The sequence below is a fragment of the Canis lupus genome, chromosome 10, assembly GCF_011100685.1.
Source record: "Canis lupus familiaris isolate Mischka breed German Shepherd chromosome 10, alternate assembly UU_Cfam_GSD_1.0, whole genome shotgun sequence".
Taxonomy (NCBI): Eukaryota; Metazoa; Chordata; class Mammalia; order Carnivora; family Canidae; genus Canis; species Canis lupus.
In genome coordinates, this window is record NC_049231.1 from 12,779,885 (window position 1) to 12,801,280 (window position 21,396).

General features: G+C 37.7%; 1 protein-coding gene across 3 annotated transcripts in view; it reads right to left on the reverse strand.

Moving 5' to 3' along the window:
• The window catches only part of PTPRR (protein tyrosine phosphatase receptor type R), a 233,906-nt gene that overhangs the window by 25,618 nt on the left and 186,892 nt on the right, over positions 1 to 21,396 (reverse strand). For all 3 annotated transcript variants that reach the window (XM_038550013.1, XM_038550012.1, XM_038550014.1), the window contains 4 exons: positions 18,122 to 18,308; positions 15,478 to 15,562; positions 7,777 to 7,856; positions 7,234 to 7,371 (listed from right to left, as the gene is read on the reverse strand). In XM_038550013.1, the coding sequence (XP_038405941.1) occupies positions 7,234 to 7,371; positions 7,777 to 7,856; positions 15,478 to 15,562; positions 18,122 to 18,308 (490 nt within the window). The remainder of the gene's footprint in view (positions 1 to 7,233; positions 7,372 to 7,776; positions 7,857 to 15,477; positions 15,563 to 18,121; positions 18,309 to 21,396) is intronic.

Consider the following 21,396-nt stretch of genomic DNA (forward strand, 5'->3'; position numbering starts at 1 on the left):
CCTCTTGGGGAAGGTGGCTCTTGAAACCGGTCGGAAAAGCTGCAAGGCAGGAGCTCCAAGCCTGCACCCTGACTCTCAACAATACCCGAACGAGCTTGTGCACCTACTTGATAAATGGAAGCGCTGCTCGTTTCTCTCTCAAGCTTGCCGGGGCCCTCTTTGAATGTTTTTCTTGACTCTTTACCAAAAATGCAATTGGCAGTCAGCTCCCAGTAGACAATGCAATGTGACTTGTTCATTCAAACAACCCTTAATTAGCATCCCATCTCCTTTCTGAGATACAATAGCTTATTTTTACACACTGAATACATTCCCCCACCCCCTTTTAGGAGAACGTAGAAAAAGAGACCAGATAAGTGTGGGTGCTTTTGAATGTGAGGTGGGGGAGAGCTGCTTATGTGGTTGTTGAAAGAGCACAAGTTCACGTTCAAATTATTTTTGCGAACAGCTTTTTACGGCTTCTTTATCGCGGTGCTAACAATGATCTGAAAGGGGTAGAAAATGCAAGGAAGGAAAATGCTTTCTTGCAGATAATATGGTGAAGCCACACTAATTGTAGGTAATTCAAAAGAGCATGCTCTCTCTCGCGGAATACAATCCCAAATTATCACTATTCTTTGCTAACTGGGCTGATCCTTTCAGTGAAATTATCTATTAATTCCCCAAATTCATAATTTGGAGGGAAAAGAGGTTTTCAGAGGCTCATGTGTCTCTTGTACAAACAAGTGATTAGTGAACTCTGACCGTAAAGATCCTGGACATCAACCAGTGCTTCATAATTAGTGGTTTATAGCAAAAGTGGAATTCAACACAAAGCAGTGCAAGCTCCTTTTATGATTTCTTTTCTCTTTGACCCTCCCTCTCACTTCCATCACATGGGGGCTATTTGGGTATAGAGAGGAAGGAGATCTAGCTGGTAGTTTAGTTGTCTGGAAAAAAAAATCTATTTTTAAGTTACTTTCTTTTTGAATTCTATGCATTTGAAATCAAAAAGATTTTGCTCTCTGAGCTAAAGACACGTATCATCACATAGACAGTGGCTCTGCATAAATTAAAAAGAAGATGGGCAGTTTCGTTGGGGTTACATCAGCATATGAGATCTTTAGGATGGGTCGGGTCGCCTGCAGTTATGAGTTACTTTCATTCCTGGAGTTCCAACGAAGCATCACCAGCACAGGTGCAGCAATTTAATATTACAAGTACCTTCACCAACATATCATTAATCCCACACCAGGTGCTGTGGAACTAAGTACACCGGGTTAGGTATAATTATTATTATTATTATTAATCTTTTTACAGCAGAGGAAACTGAAGTTCAGGTGTCCTGATAGGGGGCTCTGGGATAATGTCCTTGGAACTAAAACTCTCAGGGCAAGCATCATTTTAAAAATTCAGTTTTCTATCTCAGATGTCTACTGCCCCTTCACCAATCTTTCTTCATGCACCACAGTGTTCTCGGGCCACTCGCCTACTGAGCTCAGCAATCCTGACACTGGAGCCGTACCTTTCTCCAAGGGCTAACCTACTTCCATTCAAACATCCTTATGGCAGTTGTACCCATGAGTGCAACCCATGAGTGAAGCCCAGTAATTTAATTTTACATAAATTAATGAAACATGAAGGTGCAAAAAAAAAAAAAGGAAGGAATTTGTTCTGGGAAATAATTGCACAAGTTAAATAAGTTTTCATTGGGGAAAAAAATGACTCAGCAGTCAAAAAAAAAAAAAAAAGGACTCAGTAGACAGGTGACAATTAAAAAGTTAGTGCAAAGTTTGAAGATCTACGCAGGGTTCTGCATTCATAATTCCTTTACAGACTTTTCTGTGTTTTCTCTCATTTTGAAGAAACTGAAGTGGGAAATTCGGATGATGTCTAAAGGGCATGACTTACATAAGCCATATGATCTAGAGCTCCAGCTTCACCAACACTAACACAACTGAGTTCTATGAAAAAAATGAACACATTTTAGTGTGAACAAATGTACATGTCTTAAGATAAAGTAAAGCATTAGAGTTTTTTGGTGGTTGTTTTTGTGATTTTCCACTAACTTTTTTTTGGCTAATTGTGTCGAATTAAGAGGGCTTCCTTTTTTTTATTTTTAAAAGATTTTATTTATTCATGAGAGACACACAGAGACAAGCAGAGACACAGGCAGAGGGAGAAGCAGGCTCCCTGCGGGGACCCCAATGGGGGACTCTATCCCAGGACCCCGGGGTCACACCCTGAGCCAAAGGCAGACACTCAACTGCTGAGCCACTCAGCTGTCACAAGTAAGAGGGCTTCTAACTATGGTTAAGAGTAGAGCGGGCTCGGGGATCCCTGGGTGGCTCAGGGGTTCGGTGCCTGCCTTTGGCCCAGGGCGCGATCCTGGAGCCCCGGGATCGAGTCTCGCGTCGGGCTCCCTGCATGGAGCCTGCTTCTCCCTCCTCCTGTGTCTCTGCCTCTCTCTCTCTCTCTCTCTCTCTCTCTGTCTATCATGAATAAATAAATAAATCTTAAAAAAAAAAAAGTAGAGCGGGCTAAAACAACTGAATAAAACCTAGCAAATTAAAAATTAAGGTGCAGTTATATTTGGAACATAAGCATGCTTGAAAGGATAGGCGAGTCATTTTGCTGGAGATGTCAGCCTCTGAATTTCAGGTCACCCTTAATTGCTTGGGCAGTAGAAACATAGGGTATGGGAATGAGAGCTAGGCTGCCTGGCCTTGCCGGGCAGGTCTAGGCCAGGCTGCCTCTCTAGATATTATAATAGCTAATTCTGATCATCTGGGAAAGCTGAAAACTGGTCAGTACATGCCAGGCTGGCCTTTTTTTTTTTTTTTTAATTTATTTATTCACGAGACACAGAATGAGAGAGAGGCAGAGACACAGGCAGAGGGAGAAGCAGGCTTCCCTGCGAGGAACCTGATGCGGGACTCAATCCCAGGACCCTAGGACCTCAACCGGAGCCAAAGGCAGACACTCAACCACTGAGCCACCAGGTGCTCCACTGCGCTGACCTTCAACCTTACCTGCCTTAATCTTGTTATCCAGACACCTGGTTCTGAGATGTGGTTTTCTTTTTCTTTTTCCTTCCCCCTCTCCCACTTTCTTGGTAGAGGCACACCTCGTTTTCCTGAGTTTCACTTGATGTGCTTTGTAGACCCTATGTTTCTTACATATTGAAGGTCTGGGGCAGGCCTGCCTGGGGAAAGTCTACTGGCACCATTTCTTCAACAACTTTTTCTTGCTTCACGTCTCCATGTCACATATCGGTAAGTCTCACACATTTCAAACTCTTTCACCGTTATTCCACTTTCTACAGGGCTCTGTGATCAGCGATCTTTGGTGTTACTACTGTAGTTATGCTGGGATCCCACGAACCACGCTTCTCTAAGACCACGAGCTGAATCCATACACGTGGGTGTCCGACTGCCCACCGACTGGCCATTTCCCGCGTCTGTCCCTCCCTGTCCTGGGGCTTCCCTAGTCCATGAGACACCACAATATTGCAGTTAGGCCAATTAATAACCCCACAACGGCCTCTTGGTGTTCACGTGAAAGGAAGAGTCATAGGTCTCTCACTTTCAATCAAAAGCTAGTAGTGAGTAAGCTTCACCAGGACGGTGTGTCGAAGATGGAGATGGGCCCAAGCAAGGCCTCCTGTGCCAGTTTGCTGAGTTGTGTATGCAAAGGAAAAGCTCCCGAAGGAGATGAAAAGTGCTCCCGCCAGTGAACACATGAATGATAAGAAAAGAACAAACAGCCCAGTTGGTGATCTAAGAATATAGGGATTATTAAATGAAAGCCTGGCAATTATTCATTTATTTATTAGAAAGTAGAAATATTCATGAAACTATAATGCCTGGGAATTTCTAAAGATAACTCCACCTTCATTTTTTTTTTCTCTTTTGGAGGAAATGATTTTTGTCTATTCCAAACAATGACGCGTAACACAATTGAAAGTTGGCACATTTTTGGTAAACAGCATTTTCCTGGTAGTGTGGAGCTTACTGCATATTTCTTTTGAGCCAGAATTTGATCTGTAAAACATCAAAGTCTCCTCTATAGGATTAACTTTACATTCTGGAGGGTCTGGACAGAAAGGAATCTTTAATTTTGATTTAATGATCAAATTAAATCAATGCCATCTACTCAACTCTAGGCAATGTTGCTAGTGTCATTGAATGTGACACGAGTTCTGGGCTGTCAGTTACTTTCGTTCGTCCCTTGCTAGGGACTATTCTAGGTTTTGGCATCTTTGGTTTTTCCTCAGAAGCCATTTGTTTAGTTATACTGTCGTTAAAATAATCTCTGCAGTGTTTTTTAGTTTCATAAGTGCATCTACTTGTGGATTTATTTTTACTTACTAGCCTAGGATTTATGGTGCTTCTCAAATCTGACAGCTCATGTCTTTCATCACTTTTGGAAAATCCCTAACCATTATGTCCTCAAATATTACTTCTTTTTTCTTCTTCTTCTTCTAACATATCCATTATATATACATTGGATATTTACATGCTACCCTCTAGCTCTTAAACTTTCTTTCATATTTTTGGCCATTTCGATCTTCTGAGTAATTTCCTTGACTCTATTTTTAATTCAGTCATTATTTTTATTCAGCTACATCCAGCCTGCTGTCAACCCTGCCTAATGAGATATTCTTTTTAAAAATTTAATATCTATATAATATTTATTTCTAGGACTCTTTGGTTTGTTTTCAAATCTTCCTAGTCTTTTTTTGGTAGTAACTTGTTTCCCTGTCAAGTTTTTAATTTTATATTTCGTGTGCTCAATTATAAAAAAAAGCCCATATTTATAGTTTCTATTATTTTAATTTCTCATGGGTCATTTTACCTATTTGTTGCTTCTTCTGATTTTTCCTTATGTTGTTTATTTACTTGTATTGTTTCATAATTTTGACTCCTGAGCTTATGTGTGGTTGGGCTTTTTCTGTTGAAGTCCTGTGATGTAAATCCTGAGAGTGTCTTCATCCAGAAAGCTTTTGCCTTTGTTTCTGGAAAGTGCCACAGAGTGTTATCAATCCAGTATTACTTTTTATATTAATTATTCTACTTGGTGTTTCCTGGTTTTTGAATGCTGAATACTATAGAGAACCTTCTATTTATCCCACAAGAAGACCAGATTGAGACAGATTAATTTCCTGTTATAGTCCTATTTTGGTCAGCAGGTTTATTTTTGTGGTTCACCTTTTTACTGGAGGCACAGCCCTTGCGGGAGCTCACTCTATGGAAGGTCTCCATTCCAGCTCTTGGCTCCTACAAGCCTAAGGCTTTGTCTCCAGGTCTTGTATTGTCATTAAAGCACAAGTAACCCATAATTCTCTGGCTTTATGCCTTTTATTCAGTTTTTGACTGCTGCGACTTTTATCCCCCAAGCTCTGTTAGGCATACTATTTTTATTTTACTATTTTATCTATAAAACATCAAAGTCTCCTCTATTGCATTATATTTACATCATGGAAGGTCTGAACAAAAAGGAAATTTTAACTTAATTTATATTTTTTAAAGATTTTATTTTTTTTATTCATGAGAAACACACAGAGAGAGGCAGAGACACAGGCAGAGGGAGAAGCAAGCACCATGCGGGGAGCCCGATGCAGGACTCGATCCCAGGACTCCAGGATCATGCCCTGAGCCAAAGGCAGACGCTTAACCACTGAGCCACCCAGGTGTCCCAGAATTTTTAATTTTAATAATGAGTAATGCAGTCCACTCAGATCTAAGAAATGTTGCTAACTATCTTTTATATTTTATGCTACTTTATAAATTTCATCGAGTATGACTAGTTTTGTAATGGTAAGTTTTCCAGATTAGCCTGTTTGTATGTGGGAATGTATATACACAGAAATACACCTTTTATACTTGAAGAGTCTTTTCCAACTAGGTAAAATAAAGGCAAAATGTCCCGGATATTAAACAACTCTGCAGGAATTATCAGTGGCCTAACGTGTTGACAGATTGATATGGGTGAGACAGCTAAAAATATTAGGGGCTATTTTTATTATGCCACTTCAGGCTTTCATATAAGATTCACAGAAAAACATATATTTAGTAAGCTATATAGTTAAATAAGTATATATTTTCACCTACTGGGACCAAAATATACTTTTTTCCAGGAACAGATTTCGGAAAAATAAAACTCCTTTATCTATTGTAGCAAAAATGAAAGAAGGAAACCAACTTTTAAAAACTCATAAATTGATGCTTGCAAGCCTGGGTTTTCTTGATTAGCACAAGATTATACTACACTCAAGGGTTATAACTCACCAAAAAGGCATAAGGGAAAGCTCAGTTTTCTTAAATTCTTATCGTCATGGTGAAGCCCTGATACAGTAGTTTTGACAAGAAAACAAACACTAAGATGCTAAGATCAGATTGTAAATTATTCCAATAAGATGCCCTAAAATGTAAGCAGCACCTAGGATAGCACCCTCTGGGAATTTCACAATTCTGTTTTTATGATGTAAAGTATCCTGTAAGCTAGATCCTTAGGAAAAACTGCTAGTGGAAATGGGATCTAACTATGTCTCCCTTTTGGATTTCTTATTATGAAGATATTGAAAAAGTTGCTGGGCTTTTGTAACTTCCTTCACTCTTTTTTTTTCATATCTCACTTTCTTAGTGGGGCCTCATCCTTTCCATCCTCTATAATACCACAGTTTACTCCTCCCGTCTCATCCCTCCCAATGCGGCACACCCAATCTCCTTATCCAACTCTACCTTTCTCCCCTTCTACCATTTGTCCTTTTTAATCACTACAGTTCTATGAATTTGTTATATTTATTGTTTTTTAATCTGTCTTCCCCATTAGAAAGTTAAAACCCACCAATGGCAGGCATCTGTGTATTTTGTTTACTAATATATGGCCAACAACTAAAGTAGCATCGGTCACATAGTGAGTACTCAAAAATTACTTGGGATATGAATAATTTAAAAAAATTTTCCCTGCTTATAGATCAGAGTGATAATTCATAGCTCCTCATTTCCTTACAGAGATACGTGGTATATGTGAGATACACGTAATGTCAAGTATATTGATTATTCTGAAAGAAAGCTGCCATTCCTACAATGACACCAATTACCATTCCTGGAAACATGAAGTGAACTTGTCTTTAAATGCCTTTAAGTTTCCATCTTAACTCTGATAAGTACATGGCATTTCTCCTTATACAATATATCTTCTATAGGAATAGAGAATTTATAACGTTCACTACTTGGGTAAAGGTCCTACCTCATTTTTTTCTTTGAGTTTTGTGATCATGACAATCACAGGACTGTCTTCCTGCCAAACCATCTGCCAGAAATCATTCACGGTGTTGATCATGGGGCCCTGTGTGGCGATGAATGCCTTCTCTTTGCCACTGTAGCCCTGGTTCGAGTAAAGAGACAAAAATATTGGATTTAGAATTCATGCCTTGCACAGAAAGTTTAGAACAAGTTTCCAACAAAATGGTTCCACTGGTCCAAAAGCAACACAGACTTTCACGGCTTCACTGATTCTAGCACAATTCATCTGGCTGTTCTCCCAGCAAGTAAAGCATAGCATACAGTACTGAGGAGCATGAAGCACCCAGAGCACTGCAGCCAGAGATGCACCGGAGAGGAAAGTACCCACTACCAATGTTGATTATGACTAAACCAATGAACAAACTTTCAAGTAACTAAGTTAAATCATAATTAATCCACAAAACACAAAACAAAACACCAAAACCCAACAATTCCAAACAGTAAGTCCGCATGCTCATCAGAGAGAAATTTATATTTACTTACTTACCCTAATATAATTAGCATTAATGTAAGTGCTCAAAGAATCAGTTACATTTTTTGGTCTTAAACACACTCTGCTGAGGGGATCTAATGAAGAAAACAAGAAGGAATGCATCAGACAAATGTACTCTTTTTTAAGTTCCTTAGAATACCAATAACGGTACACAGCACACCTGCTACCTTATATACTGACTGTCTGGCTTGTGTCATTGTTTGCTGTTGATGCATCTGTGTGTCTGTCTCTTGATCCACCTGTGTTTACTGCGGGACAATTGGGCCCATCTTGGCCCCTGTCCCTGAACACAAATCTTGCCTGTAAGCTTGAGATGACGAGTTTATTCATCATGCTGTTTTTTGTGTGTTTCTGATTCTTGGCCCCATTTCTTATTTATGCTGTTTTTCTTGTACTTTGGATTTGGAATTTGCACCAGATTTTCTTACTCACTTGTCTTTTCTCTCCTGCCCAACAACAAACACTTGGTCTGGCCAGAATCCCCTCTCCCTAAGGAAGCTGTCTTTAGTTAACATGTGTGGTGGTAGTCTGTTCACCGACAGCAGGGAAATCTGATACTAGGTAGATTGTTCTAGCGCTAGCAACAGCGTCTTAACTGTTCAAGTCACTTACCAACAAGAAGTTGAAAGGCTCTTTGCAAACCATGGTGCTATGGAAAATATGGTAATTATTTTTACCAAGGTTTATGTAAATGAATTAGATCAAATCACCTCTTTATGGTTTCTTTGATCTGACACACTTTGAGCCTCTTAAAGGCAAAAATGGATATTTTTCATTATGTCTAAGACTTAGTGTCTAGGATAGTGCTTCCATGTAGAGTAGACACTCAACAAATGTCTATGGCATTGATTTAAATGGTCCTTTCCATTTTTTAAGTCGTCAGTTCTGTGTATCCCTCTCTAGTAGTTGTTTTATTATTGTTTTTCTCTACATAGGTAAACTTGTGAGAGTTTATCATACCCACTGTTCTTACCTCCTCCTCTAAAATTCAATCCTCTTTGTATACACACCAATCCATCCTAACCTTAGTTTTAAACAGGCACCACTCTTGCTGGTACCATCAATGACTCTTGTTGAGTTAAACAAATAAGCTTATTGTGGTAATTTTTTTTCATGTTTTATTGATTTTATTTTTTTAAAGATTTTATTTATTTATTTATGAGAGACACAGAAAGAGAGAGAGAGGCAGAGACACAAGCAGAGGGAGAAGCAGGCTCCATGCAGGGAGCCTGACAAGAGACTCGATCCCAGGTGTCCAGGATCACACCCTGGGCCGAAGGCGGTGCTAAACTGCTGAGCCTCCCAGGCGTCCCTCATGTTCTACTTTAATATTTACCATCTTCTATTTTAAGTGCTTAAATTTTTGCCTGCCCTCAATGAATTGTATTGGACTCCTTGAGGGCACGAACTGTATTTAACTAACTTTTATTTATTAATTTTTTTTTGAAATGAACTTTTGTATCCTTTGTGATTTCTCTCTGGTATGTGGCTTATCGAGTGCTTAAGATCAGAATTCATTTCTGTTAGAACTGAAAACACTGTTTTTGACTTCCTAGATTCTTTTTCTTTCTTAGCAAAGGGGACAGGAAACCTTTCGTTCCTTTTCAGTATTCACTGACAATTAGAAGTTTCCATAAACGCTCTACACCAGTGAGACTTGAAAAGAGACCTGTTCCCTTCAGTTCTTATAATGCCTACCATGTATATGATTTATTGGGAACTCAGCCCTATAAACTGCTTAGAAGCAGGTTCCTTGTCAAGCTGACTTAAGTTTAGTTTGGAAATTGGTAATTTATAAGATTTCCATGTATTTAGAGGTTTCCAAATACTTTTGAAACAAGAATGTACCATACGACTGAATAGGGGAAAATTGGCATTCTAACTAAAGTCTTTTAGCCTTTTTAATGTTAGATTAGACTCATAAAAAAAAGCTGAGGTTTAGAAAAATTCAAAACCTCATCATCATTGTCATCATCATCCTTATTTTCATCATTACTATTATGATTGTATTCATTTTATGCATTTTAAGTCTACGTGCGTATTTTAAATTTACATATTGGTCAAATTCACTAGGATAAACTTTTTCAGGATGAGTATTTCTGGATTCTATGTTAAATATTTAGCACTCCAGTTATGATACAACTAGGCAGTAGCAGTAACAATTCCAGCACTGAGCTATTTTTCTTCCTTCTGCTCTTCCCCTTTTATTTCCTTTCTTCTCTCCTTTTGCTTTCTTCCTCTTTCTTCCACTTTCCCCCTCTCTTCCTCTCTTATTCCTTCTCTTCTTTCTGGTCTCCTTCCTGTTTCTTTTTTCCTCTCAACAAATTATTGAACACATATAGATTTAGTGTACAGAACACATGAAATCTCCCCATCTGGCTTCTTTAAAACAACTTTAGCAATTTAAGTCTTCTACTTAACAGACAAAATGGTACCTGGACCCTGATATTGTTTTATTTATTTATTTTTTTACATTTGTTCATTTATTTTAGAGAGACACAGAGAGAGAGAGAGAGTGTGAGGAGGAGGGGCAGAGAGAGAAGTAGAAATTCAAGTAGACTCCACGCTGAGTGTGGGACCTAAGCCAAAACCAATGGTCAGACACTTAAGTGGCTGCATCACCCAGGTGTTCTTGGATCCTGATATTCTAATTGGCATCCTATCAGATTTGGTCAAAGGTTATTCTGTGCTGAAGATTTCTTCTCCAGATGGAAATGCATTTGAGATTTGGAGTCCAGGGGAGAAGCTATTGGATGAAAGAAGAGTTTATACTGCTAGTGTATCCTTGGGCAAAGACAGGGCTGTGAGGAATAGCATAGTTCTTCTAGATGAAGTCAAGATAAGTGGGAAATGGGAGGAAAGGCAGGGGTGTGGTTATACCTTCAAGGTGACTGGGAGTTGCCTTCTGTTTGTTGTAGGATAGAGAGAGGACTTCGGGCCTGCATTATCCAATATGGTGCCACTAGCCACATGTAGCTAACTTTAAGTTAATTAAAATAAAATAAAACTTAAAAATCAGTTCCTCAGGTGCATTCACTCTACTTCAAGTGCTCCATTGCCATGTGTAGCTAATGGCCATCGCATTGGAGATACAGAGCGTTTCCATCACTGTACAGGGTTTGGACGGTCAGGGCTGATCCTGGCAGCGCAAGATAGTGATCATATGGAAATTTGCTTTTTCTAAGATCCTTATGAAAATTGTAAGAGGAAACAGGGCTCTTAAATAGTCTGCTTTTGAAACTGTAAGTTTTCTTTCCCTAGTTAGCGTTACTATTTTCCGGAATTGGTTCTGAGGTTAATGATCAATGCATCCTCAGTTAGGTGGAGGAAAAGAAGAATAGTGAGGGCTCACTATCAGTGGGAACTTCCCTTCTCACGAATTTGTTTCTTAATTCTCTCCACAGCCCTATGTAGGAAGGATGGCACAGAAAGATTAAGTCGTCTGCCACAAACTGAATCCTCCTGCCAGAGTAAGACGCAAGTCTAACCCCTACATTTCGTTTGAGCCACATAACTGGTTGCCTTAATGAGTGGCTCACTTACTTGCATATCTACTGTGTTCAGGGCACTTAATAGAACGGGAAATATAAGTAGGAAATATTACCGGACCTTACATTTTTAAATATAAAATGATGGCCAAAGTAATTAGGTTTTAATTAATATTGTTCTTAAATTATATCTATATGGCTTTTTATTTGTATAAATAAATTGTGTGCATGGAATAAATACACATAAAACTTGTTATTATCCTTCATTGTTGTGCAAATAACTTCATATTGATGTAGGATCGTTTTTTTTTTTTCTCCACTGCTTTTGAGATTTAGGATATAGACATATTTTTATCACTAATATTTTTTTATGTTGTGAAATAATGTGATATAAAGTTGATCTTCTCACTTTAATCTACCATGTAGAGTGTTCTGAGCCAGGCTGACATCATCCTTAGAGATACAGCTACGATTTAATTGGTTCTCGGTCATCCATATTCTGCTGCAAGACATCTTCTAAATTATATGGCCTTACTAATATGTACAAGCTGGAAGGTTTTTATTTTTTATTTTTTAAGATTTTGCTTATTTATTTGGGAGAGAAAAAGTAAGGGAGAGAGAGCACGAGCAGGGGGAGGGGGAGAGGAAGTAGGAGAAGCAGATTCACCACTGAGCAAGGAGCCTGACAGGGTCACGACCTAAGCCAAGGGCAGAAGCTTAACTGACTGAACCACCCAGGCGCCCCCCATGCTGGAAGCTTTTAAACTTGAGTTTATTGTAGGTTAAAACAATTGAAAAAACAATACTTAAAATCTTAATCATTTTTAATTATTTTATACAATGTTTAGAATTTATCCCATATGACAGTCTAAAATGAACCATAAAGAATAGCTTCCCATATCAACTCCAGTCTTCTCCGGTGATTCTCAACCAATGGTGTGGTGTGCCCAAACTATATTTACCCAATTATATTTTGTGCAACAGCGGGTGGGTGGTGTATTCAGCCTACAGACATTTTCAACAGAAAATCCATTATTTGTGACATCAGTTGTCAGCACAGGTGCCCTGGTTCAAGTGATCCACCCAGTTCTGGGAATGGAAAAGCTGACACAGGGCTATGAAGGACTATGTCTGATATCATCAGAGCAGGAAATAGAGAAGGCTGAACTTCACTTATTTTTTTTTTTAAGATTTATTTATGTATTTGAGAGAGAGAGAGAGAGAGAGATAAAGAGAGAAAGGGAGAAAGAATGTGTGAGAGGGAAGAGGGGCAGAGGGAGAGCATCTTCAACCCCATTTCCTGCTGAGCCAGGAGCCCCCCATGGGGCTCTGTGGGGCTTGATGGAAGGATCCATTGAGACCATGACCTGAGCTGAAACCAGCAGTCAGATGCTTAACTGACTGAGCCACCCAGGCACCCCTGAGAAGGCTCAACTTTAAATAATCCTAATAATTTCCAAATCCTTCTGACATTAGCTGGTTAAGTAAAACTGCAATGAGTGTATATGCCTTAGTTTCTTATATTTGGTAAGTTTCAGTTGAAAAATCTTGAGAGAGACAGAGAGGAGCACCACTTGTAGCACATAGCACTTTCACCCCCTTTAGCCAGCTGCAGTCATAAAATATCTTTCAACAGGGACTATATTAATATAGATCCATTAAAAATATGTTATAGAGGAGTGTTTCCAACTCTACCAGAGGGGGCAGCCCAAAAATACCATTAACAGTAATTCTTGATATAACCATAAATAGGGAGAATTTGATGTTTTATGAGTGAATTAATGGGCTTAATTATACAGACTCTACTATTTCAATACCCATACTTTTGAAACATTTTGTGGCTCCATCTTTGCAGAGCTATTGTTTTGAGATATTTATGGGTTTTGCCAAAACCCCAACCATCTGTGGTCTAGTGATTGACAATGTTACATCCTCTCCAAAGCATTTTTGCCACTCTAAGCAGAATTACTTAGTCTTCTCTATACTCCTACACGACTTGGGCCAGATCTCAATTCTGGCTTTTGTTGCTTTGAACATAATTACTCATTTACATGCCTTTCCTCTCTAGCCCATGACCTCCTTGATCTTATAGGCTATTCCTTATTTCTTACTGGTTCCTGGTGTCTAGCTCATTGCTTGACATTGATACATTTCATGAAATTATATTTAGGTCGGAGTTTTTTTTTAAAGATTTTATTTATTTATTTATTTATTTATTTGAGAGAGAGCACAAGCAGGGGGAACAGCAGAGGGAGACGGAGAAGCTGGTTCCCTTGAGCAGGGAGCCCAACTTGGGGCTGGATCCAGGACTCCGGGATCATGATCTGAGGTGAAGGCAGCTGCTTAACCAACTGAGCCACCCAGGCACCTGAGTTAGATTTAGTTTTAACATAGTCTAAACAGTGTTTCTCAAAGTGTGGTGCTGGTATCATCTGTATCAGAATCACCCGGGTGTTTGCCTAGAAGTACGGATTCTTGGGCCCAAACAGCAGACTTACTTAAACAGAATCCCTGGGTGGGACTGAGGACTCTAGATTTTTATAAGGACTCTAGGTGATTATTATGAAATTTTTTGGTAACAGCTTTGTTAGGATGTAATTCACATACCATAGAATTTTGTCATTTAAAGTGCGCCACCATACAGTTCTTCATTCACATAGAATTGTGCAACTGTCACCACGATCAACTCTGTAACATTTTCCTTCTCTTAAAATTAACTCCACAGCCTTTAGTTATTTAGCAGCTATTTCCCATGCCTCTCAGCACTAGGTAACCACTAAGACTGTTTCTGTCTTTATGGATTTGCCAATCTGGACACTTCAAACCGCTGAGCCCCCCAGGGATCCCATATCAGTACTTTTTAAGAAGTCTTTGTGGCTTCATCTTCCCAGAGCTATTGCTTTGGACTTCTTATGGATTTTTGCCCAAACTCCAACTATCTATTTGTCTAGTGATTGACAATGATATATTTTTATTTCGAATGAAAGAATGGGACTTCGACTAGAATGTCGGAGTCCTATAGTGACTCTCGGATTTGCCTTTTGAGGAACTACCAAACTGTTTCCTAAGTAGTTGCACCATTTTACATCCCTACCAGCAATGTGTGAAGATTCCAGTTTCTTCCATCCTTGCTAATACTTTCTATATAGTCTATCATTTTTATTAAAATCATGTGGATGTGACGTGGTATCTCATTGCGGTTTTGATTTCTTATATGGCTAATAATGTTGAACATCTTTTCAAATGTTTATTGACTGTTCATCTATCTTCTATGGAGAAATGTTTATTCAAGTCCTTTGCCCATTTTTAAATTGGGCTATCTTTTTTATAACTGAGTGGTAAGAGTTCTTTATACATTCTAGATAGAATTCCCTGGTAGATGTATAATTTACAATTTTTCCCCCATTTTGTGAGTCATCTTTCTATTTTCTTGATGGCATCCTTTGAAGCACCAAACATTTTAATTTAATAAAATTCAACTTATCTATTTTTGTTGTTGTTGCTTGTACTTATGGTGTCGTATCTAAGAAATTATTGACTAATTCAAGGTCATGAAGATTTACATCTGTTTTATACTAAGAGTTCTACAGTTTTAGCTTTTACCTTCAGGTCTGATCCATTTTGAGTTAATTTTTGTATATGATGTGAGGCAAGGTCCAACTTTATTTTTTTTTAAAGATTTTATTTATTTGAGAGAGAGAATGTGTGTCAGTGAGAGAAAGAGAGTGCATGCATAAGCAGGGGGAGGAGAAGAAGGAGAGGGAGAAACAGACTCCTCTAATGAGAAGGGAGCCTGATGTGGGACTCAACCCCAGGACCTCGGGATCATGACCTTAACCAAAGGCAGATTATTAACCAGCTGAGCCACCCAGGCACCTAACTTCATTTTTTTTTGCATGTGAATATTCAGTTGTCTCAGCATCTTTAGTTGAAAACTATCCTTTGCCCATTGAATTGTTCGATGAAATCAATTGACCATAATGTGTGGCACAATAAAAGTTTAGAACCATGTGTCTACTGGAATTGTAAGCTGACCATTATAATAAGAGTAATATAGGATAAAGTCACAGTTTGTAGTCTTGATGTGCATTTATAACTCCAAATGCAGTGTGTATGGAGAAGTTGTGAGGGTGGTAAATGATGAGGTAAGGGTGAATGGGGAAGGCTGGTGCTTTATAATGTAAACTATTTAATTCAAGAAACTTACTTGGCAAAATGGTCTTATAGCGATTTTTAGTTCCATGACGTGGAATGTCAATTTCTTTGGGATCCACGAAGTTCATTGGTATTTCCTGCAAAAATAAATGATATCAAATTAGTGTATCTAATGCTGCCACAAAGAAAATCTTCACAGGGGGCCATCTGATCCAGAGCCCTCCTGAACTTCAAAGTCATTTATAAAACAACAGACTACCACCTCTGGTTGACCAACACCCTTCCTTTCATAAACATATTAGCTGCACCCTGGCAAGCTGACTCTAAGAAACAGCTCTCTGTGTTAGAAAGTATTACTTAACATGGTTATTAAAGAAACATAAAACTTTGATTAGATTTTTAAGATTCCTTCTGATATAATTGCTAGAAATATATACAGACAGCTGAAAATGGACAATGTATTCAAATTTTAAAAAATCTTTATATAAGTTCAGTACCAAAAATTTCACTATGATGGATTCTCTTTTTTTTTTTTTTTTTTTTATGGATTCTCTTTTAACATTGTATGACTTTTTTAGGGTTATTAAAACCTCCCTCCCCAAGTGGTAAATATAATATAAAGGGAGTTTTTGTTGATTCAAGAGATGCAATATGATTTTTTTTGTATTAAGGAATGATTTATAATTCTACTGTTCCACTTGGGGTTGTAAATGCAGTATTTTTAGTGAAGAGCATCCGGACACTGTATTCTCCCACTTAACAAGAATATAAATGTTACTTGGAATATATGTCATGTGCCTCAAATAATTGGAGAGGGAACAATTAGAGCAGAAATGGCTCTGAGGAAACAAATTAGATCTAAAAGGTGAGCATCTGTAGATGACTGAGACAAAGAAAGCAGTAAGCCAAAGTTTTCAAAAGAGTTGAAACAAATGTGTAAGGATTTGATTATACAAAACAGTATGATCTCTCATTAAAATTCTGCAAAAATTGCTTAGATAAATGTTAACGTGAAATAAAAGAACTTTCATCTTTAGATCACATGAAGTACTATTTTTGTTACTTGAACTTTCTTCAATGGAAAATATAATTCAAAAGCCTAGTCATTGAAATGAAATAAATCATTTATAAATTAATTCAAATTGTCCTAGTTTTTAGTCAGTCTGATAATTTGGGAAAAACCTGGCTAGATCATGAATTTGAGATGTGGTCTACAGACAGGGGTAGCTTACTTTTTAAATATCATTTCCTAAACCTGCATTATTTTAGATATTTATAATACTCCTCCCTACTCTCTGCTGCAATTAATATTATAACTTCTCAGTTCCAGGTTACCAAAATAAGCAAAATTGTTGAATATTCAGTAGAAAGCACATGTTTATGTTTGATAATTTCAAATAGGTCAGCCTGTTTTGGCAAAGCCACCATCACCCTTCTCTTTGGTACTCTTTGTTGGCCTTGTCTTTCCTTTAAGGGCTTGTCTCCAAAAAGCTATCTGTGGTTCTAGAAGGGAGTATTAGGCGTACCTTTGGCTAGCTGTGTGATCATTGACTGGTTCTTTCATCTCACTAGGTGTTGTTTTCTTTACATATGAAAAGATGACATACTACAAAGTCTAATTTTTAAAGCTACATGTTCATGTTTTACTTTGGATGCTTAATAATAGCTGACGAAGCTAACAGTAAATCTAGCCCATTGCTAGATATTTCATTATCAGAGTAGTTGCAAATATCTGAACAGACCCTGGAGTGATCAATTTATTAAAATCACCAGACTTGGCTTAAGATGTACAACTGATTTGAGATTTAAAGTGACCCATAAAATGGATCCTCCTTTTGGACAATTATTAAACCTAAGAAGATCTAATCTGTCTCCAAGCTCTGAGTAGACGTGTGTTTTTACAAATCCACATATCACCAGCAACACTGATGGGTTGCCATCACTTTTGGTTAAACTTCCTAATCATCTTTAGCCCACATTTGGTATTTCTGTGCTCCTTATTTCATTAAAGGACACTGCAGGTGCCCTGTTGCTCATGTCACAAACTGGGGTATCATCCCTGATTCTTTCCTTTTCCATGATTGCCTCACCCAATTCAGCCCCCTTTTTGCAGATTCCTATAGGGTTTCCCCATTTTCACTCCTACTGAGTTCAGACCATCATGATGACAGTTCCACAGGATTATCTCTAGAGACCCCAACATACCCCTTTCTTTTCTAATGCTTACTCCACTGCACATAGAGAGATCTTTTTAAAATTCAAGATAAAGTCCAAACATTTGAATATGTATTAAGACTCCGGTTCCTTTTATAACTCTGGAGGCTCAACTTTTGCCCCTTCCCACCTTAATTTCAATGCTCCAGTTGAAACAATTGAATTTCCCAGTGACAGCAAGGCTGTTCCTGCTTTCTGGAATGCCTCTTCACAGCCCAGTTCCTTCTTGGCACTTCTTTGCCTGACCAGCTCCTATGTACTCTGCCTCAATTTTGTATTCACATTCGGGTTTGAACACTTACCAGTAGTTCATGAGATGTAGGGTGGATCTAAAGCCTTGTACTTAACCTTAAGCTTTTAAACTCTAACCATTTGTTTACTGTAAGCTGCTTGAGTGGAGAACGGTGCCATTTTAGTAGGTGCCTCTAGGGTCTAGTTTATCAAAATATCTACTGAGAGTGAACAATAAACAGCGAGCTCACCATGAATTCGCTTTGGAGTAAATGTGAACTTGCCACGACGTCCCTCAGCTGTGATCTTGTGAGTATTCGGCTAGCTGACTGCAGGTACTCCATTGCTACCTTCTCCCGTGGGGTTGGGATAGCCACAAAGGGTTCGACATTCCCCAAGCTACTCATGTCCAGTGTAAGAGATACATTGGACCCTCGCCTGCATTGAGGAAGAATGTTAATAGGTTTGGAAACCACATGAGTTATTTTGATTACACAAATTGGTCTTCCGTACATACACCCAATTCAGCGAGAACTTCTACAGATATAAGGACCAAATGTTTTTTTTTTTTTTAATGGTACCATAGTTGACTATAGCAACTATCCTATTTCTTTACAGGAAACTGACAGTTTTGTTGTTGGAAATAAGTCTGAATCAAGAAAATGCACTATAATTTATTAATGGGTATACTTGCAAAAATAATAGGATGGTAGTCATATTAAGTGAAAAATTTAGGAAAAGTAAACATCACATTTGAATGAACAAATCATATATAACACAACTTTATTGTTTGTATGTCTGAGAGCTCAGAATGTAAACCATATAGCCACCTAATATTCTTGACACCAAAATATTGTACACATGATCTTACTGGACATAGGAAGCTCAGAGAAAAAAAAATATTTTAGTTCATATTATTGACATTGAAATAGAATTTAACAGTTTTAAAATGTCTCTACTGTTTATAATTTCTGAATGAATCCCTAAGAAATAGCGTCTGTATCCTCCATTTATGTATATACGTATGCATGCATGTGTGTTTGTGTGCGTGTATGTGTACGTATTTATTTAATTCTATGATATACTCATAAGGACCACAGAGATCACAGACTCTTATTCTGAGTTTTAATTTAGCTTTCTTCTGTAATTTCCCTCTTCTTGTTGGGTGATGAGGTGGGGCTTTTCCAACTTATAAAGGCCCCTCCTGCCCTGGATAGAAGGTGTGAGTGCTTCTTACCCGTAACCTTAGTTGTGTGGAACCAAGAAATAACTATAAAATAGCCTGTGCAAGACCAACGGTCACAGTCAGAGATTGTATTCACAAGAACTATTAAATTTAAAGAACTATTAAATTTAAATTTATTAAACTTTTTCTAGTTTTTATTATTATGCTTCGGTATCTCTGAGGTGATCAAATATGGTGCCAAGGAAATGGAGAATAGGGTATGAACAAAGACAGTAAGAACAAATTCTAGTCCCAGCATACTTCATTTGAAGGGTGTTTTACATGCTTCCGATAGAAATCAGGAAATATTCACATGGCTAGAGCTTAATTTTATATTTATTTATTTATTTATTTATTTATTTATTTATTTATTTATCTATTTTTATTTATGATAGTCACACACACACAGAGAGAGAGAGAGGCAGAGACATAGGCAGAGGGAGGAGCAGGTTCCATGCACTGGGAGCCCGACGTGGGATTCGATCCTGGGTCTCCAGGATCGCGCCTTGGGCCAAAGGCAGGCGCTAAACCGCTGTGCCACCCAGGGATCCCTAGAGCTTAATTTTAAACAACGGGAAATTGTTAGAACATATAACAAAAACCCAACAAGCAAAAGCCTGTACGTACTTTCCTCTTATGAATTTGCCTCTGGTTGTAGCTTTGGGGCCATTCTATAGTTTCATGTGTAATGTCATTTTTGTTAATTTCTAAATGGTTTGTAATTGTAGTTTTAATTCCTGGTTTCACTTGACATTTGTGTGTTTTTGAATTTATCTTCCTTATTAATTTCTAGTTATTGTACACGCAAATAATCCAATAGTCGTTGGACTTCTAATGTTTGGAATTTCTCCATTCTTTTCTTGAAACAAATATTATGATACATTTTTCTGAATATTTCATAGATACTTTTGGGGGCAATAGACTGATTACCTATTTATATCTATCTCTGTATTTATAAACTTATCTATGTACATATGTGTATATATATATCACCTTACTTAATATATTATTATATATTATTAAAGATATTATTCCAATTTATTTCTTCCTACTGGATTTCTTGAAGCCTGAGATGTATGATCTTCCACAACACTTGTTTTGTTATTTTTCCTTATATTCCTAACAATATTTACTTTATGTATTTCAGCCATTGTTTTATTTGAAAAGATGAATAATTACATCTTTTCTGTAAATTTTATCAATATTAAGTAATTACATTCCTATTAGTTTTATGTTTACCTCACATTTGACATTTCCCCCCCAATTTTGTTGAGACAATTTATATACAGCACCATATAAGCTTAAGATTTTTGGCATCATTAACTGGCTTACACATATTGTGAAACAATTACCCCAATAAATAAACTTAGTTAACATTCATGATCTTCTATAGATACAAAAAAGAAAAAATAAGTTTTTTCCTTGCTATGGAAACTTAGGATCCACTCTCTTAACAACTTTCAAGTATACCATACAGCAGCGTTAGCTATAGTCATCATGCTGTACAGGACATCACGTACGTTACTTAGTTTATTATGTATTATTTATCTTAACTGGAAGTTTGTACCTTTTGATCACCTTCCTCTAATTCATCCTTTTGACACCTCCCAACCTCCAACTTAAAAAAAAATTAATATTGACATACCTGCTATATATTTTTTTGCATGTTCTTCAAAAACCTTTTCTAGTTTTTATTATTATGCTTAACTGTTTTGAACCACTGTTAGGGATTAGGGAAGAGCATACTGGATACCTCATAAAATATCACCTAGCCGATAGGGGTATGCTTGTCCTCCTTTTTTTTTTTTGGTGGCTGTTGGTGGTGGTTGACCGGGCTCCTGTGTTTTTGAGTAGGAGGTAAACAGCTGAGGAGGGTGAAGAGTGGTTCTATTCTCAAACCAAGAATTTTAATCTATTTTTAGTGGGAAAATAGTTTCTACAAGTTTCTCAATCCAGTTTCTCTGGCCTTTAAATTGTCAGAAATTCCTTCTTAATTTTGATAATACATTGTTTATTAGTTTTTAGTGTGTTTGTGAGAATTTGGCTTTTGCTGGCTTCACAGATTTTTTTTGTTTTGTTTTGTAAGGAGTTGGGACAGGCCATATAAGGGATTGCTAATCAGATGTCATTTTATTTTATTTTATTTTAATTTTTTTCAGATGTCATTTTAAACCATTAGTCCATGTAATCAATGTTCAGCCCCAAAAGAATAAAGTATCTGCAGCCTGTCCAGTGAATGATACTCAGTGCTATGGTGGTTTAGTAGGAAGGGGGGGGGGGTCTCTTCCATCCAGAGTGGTC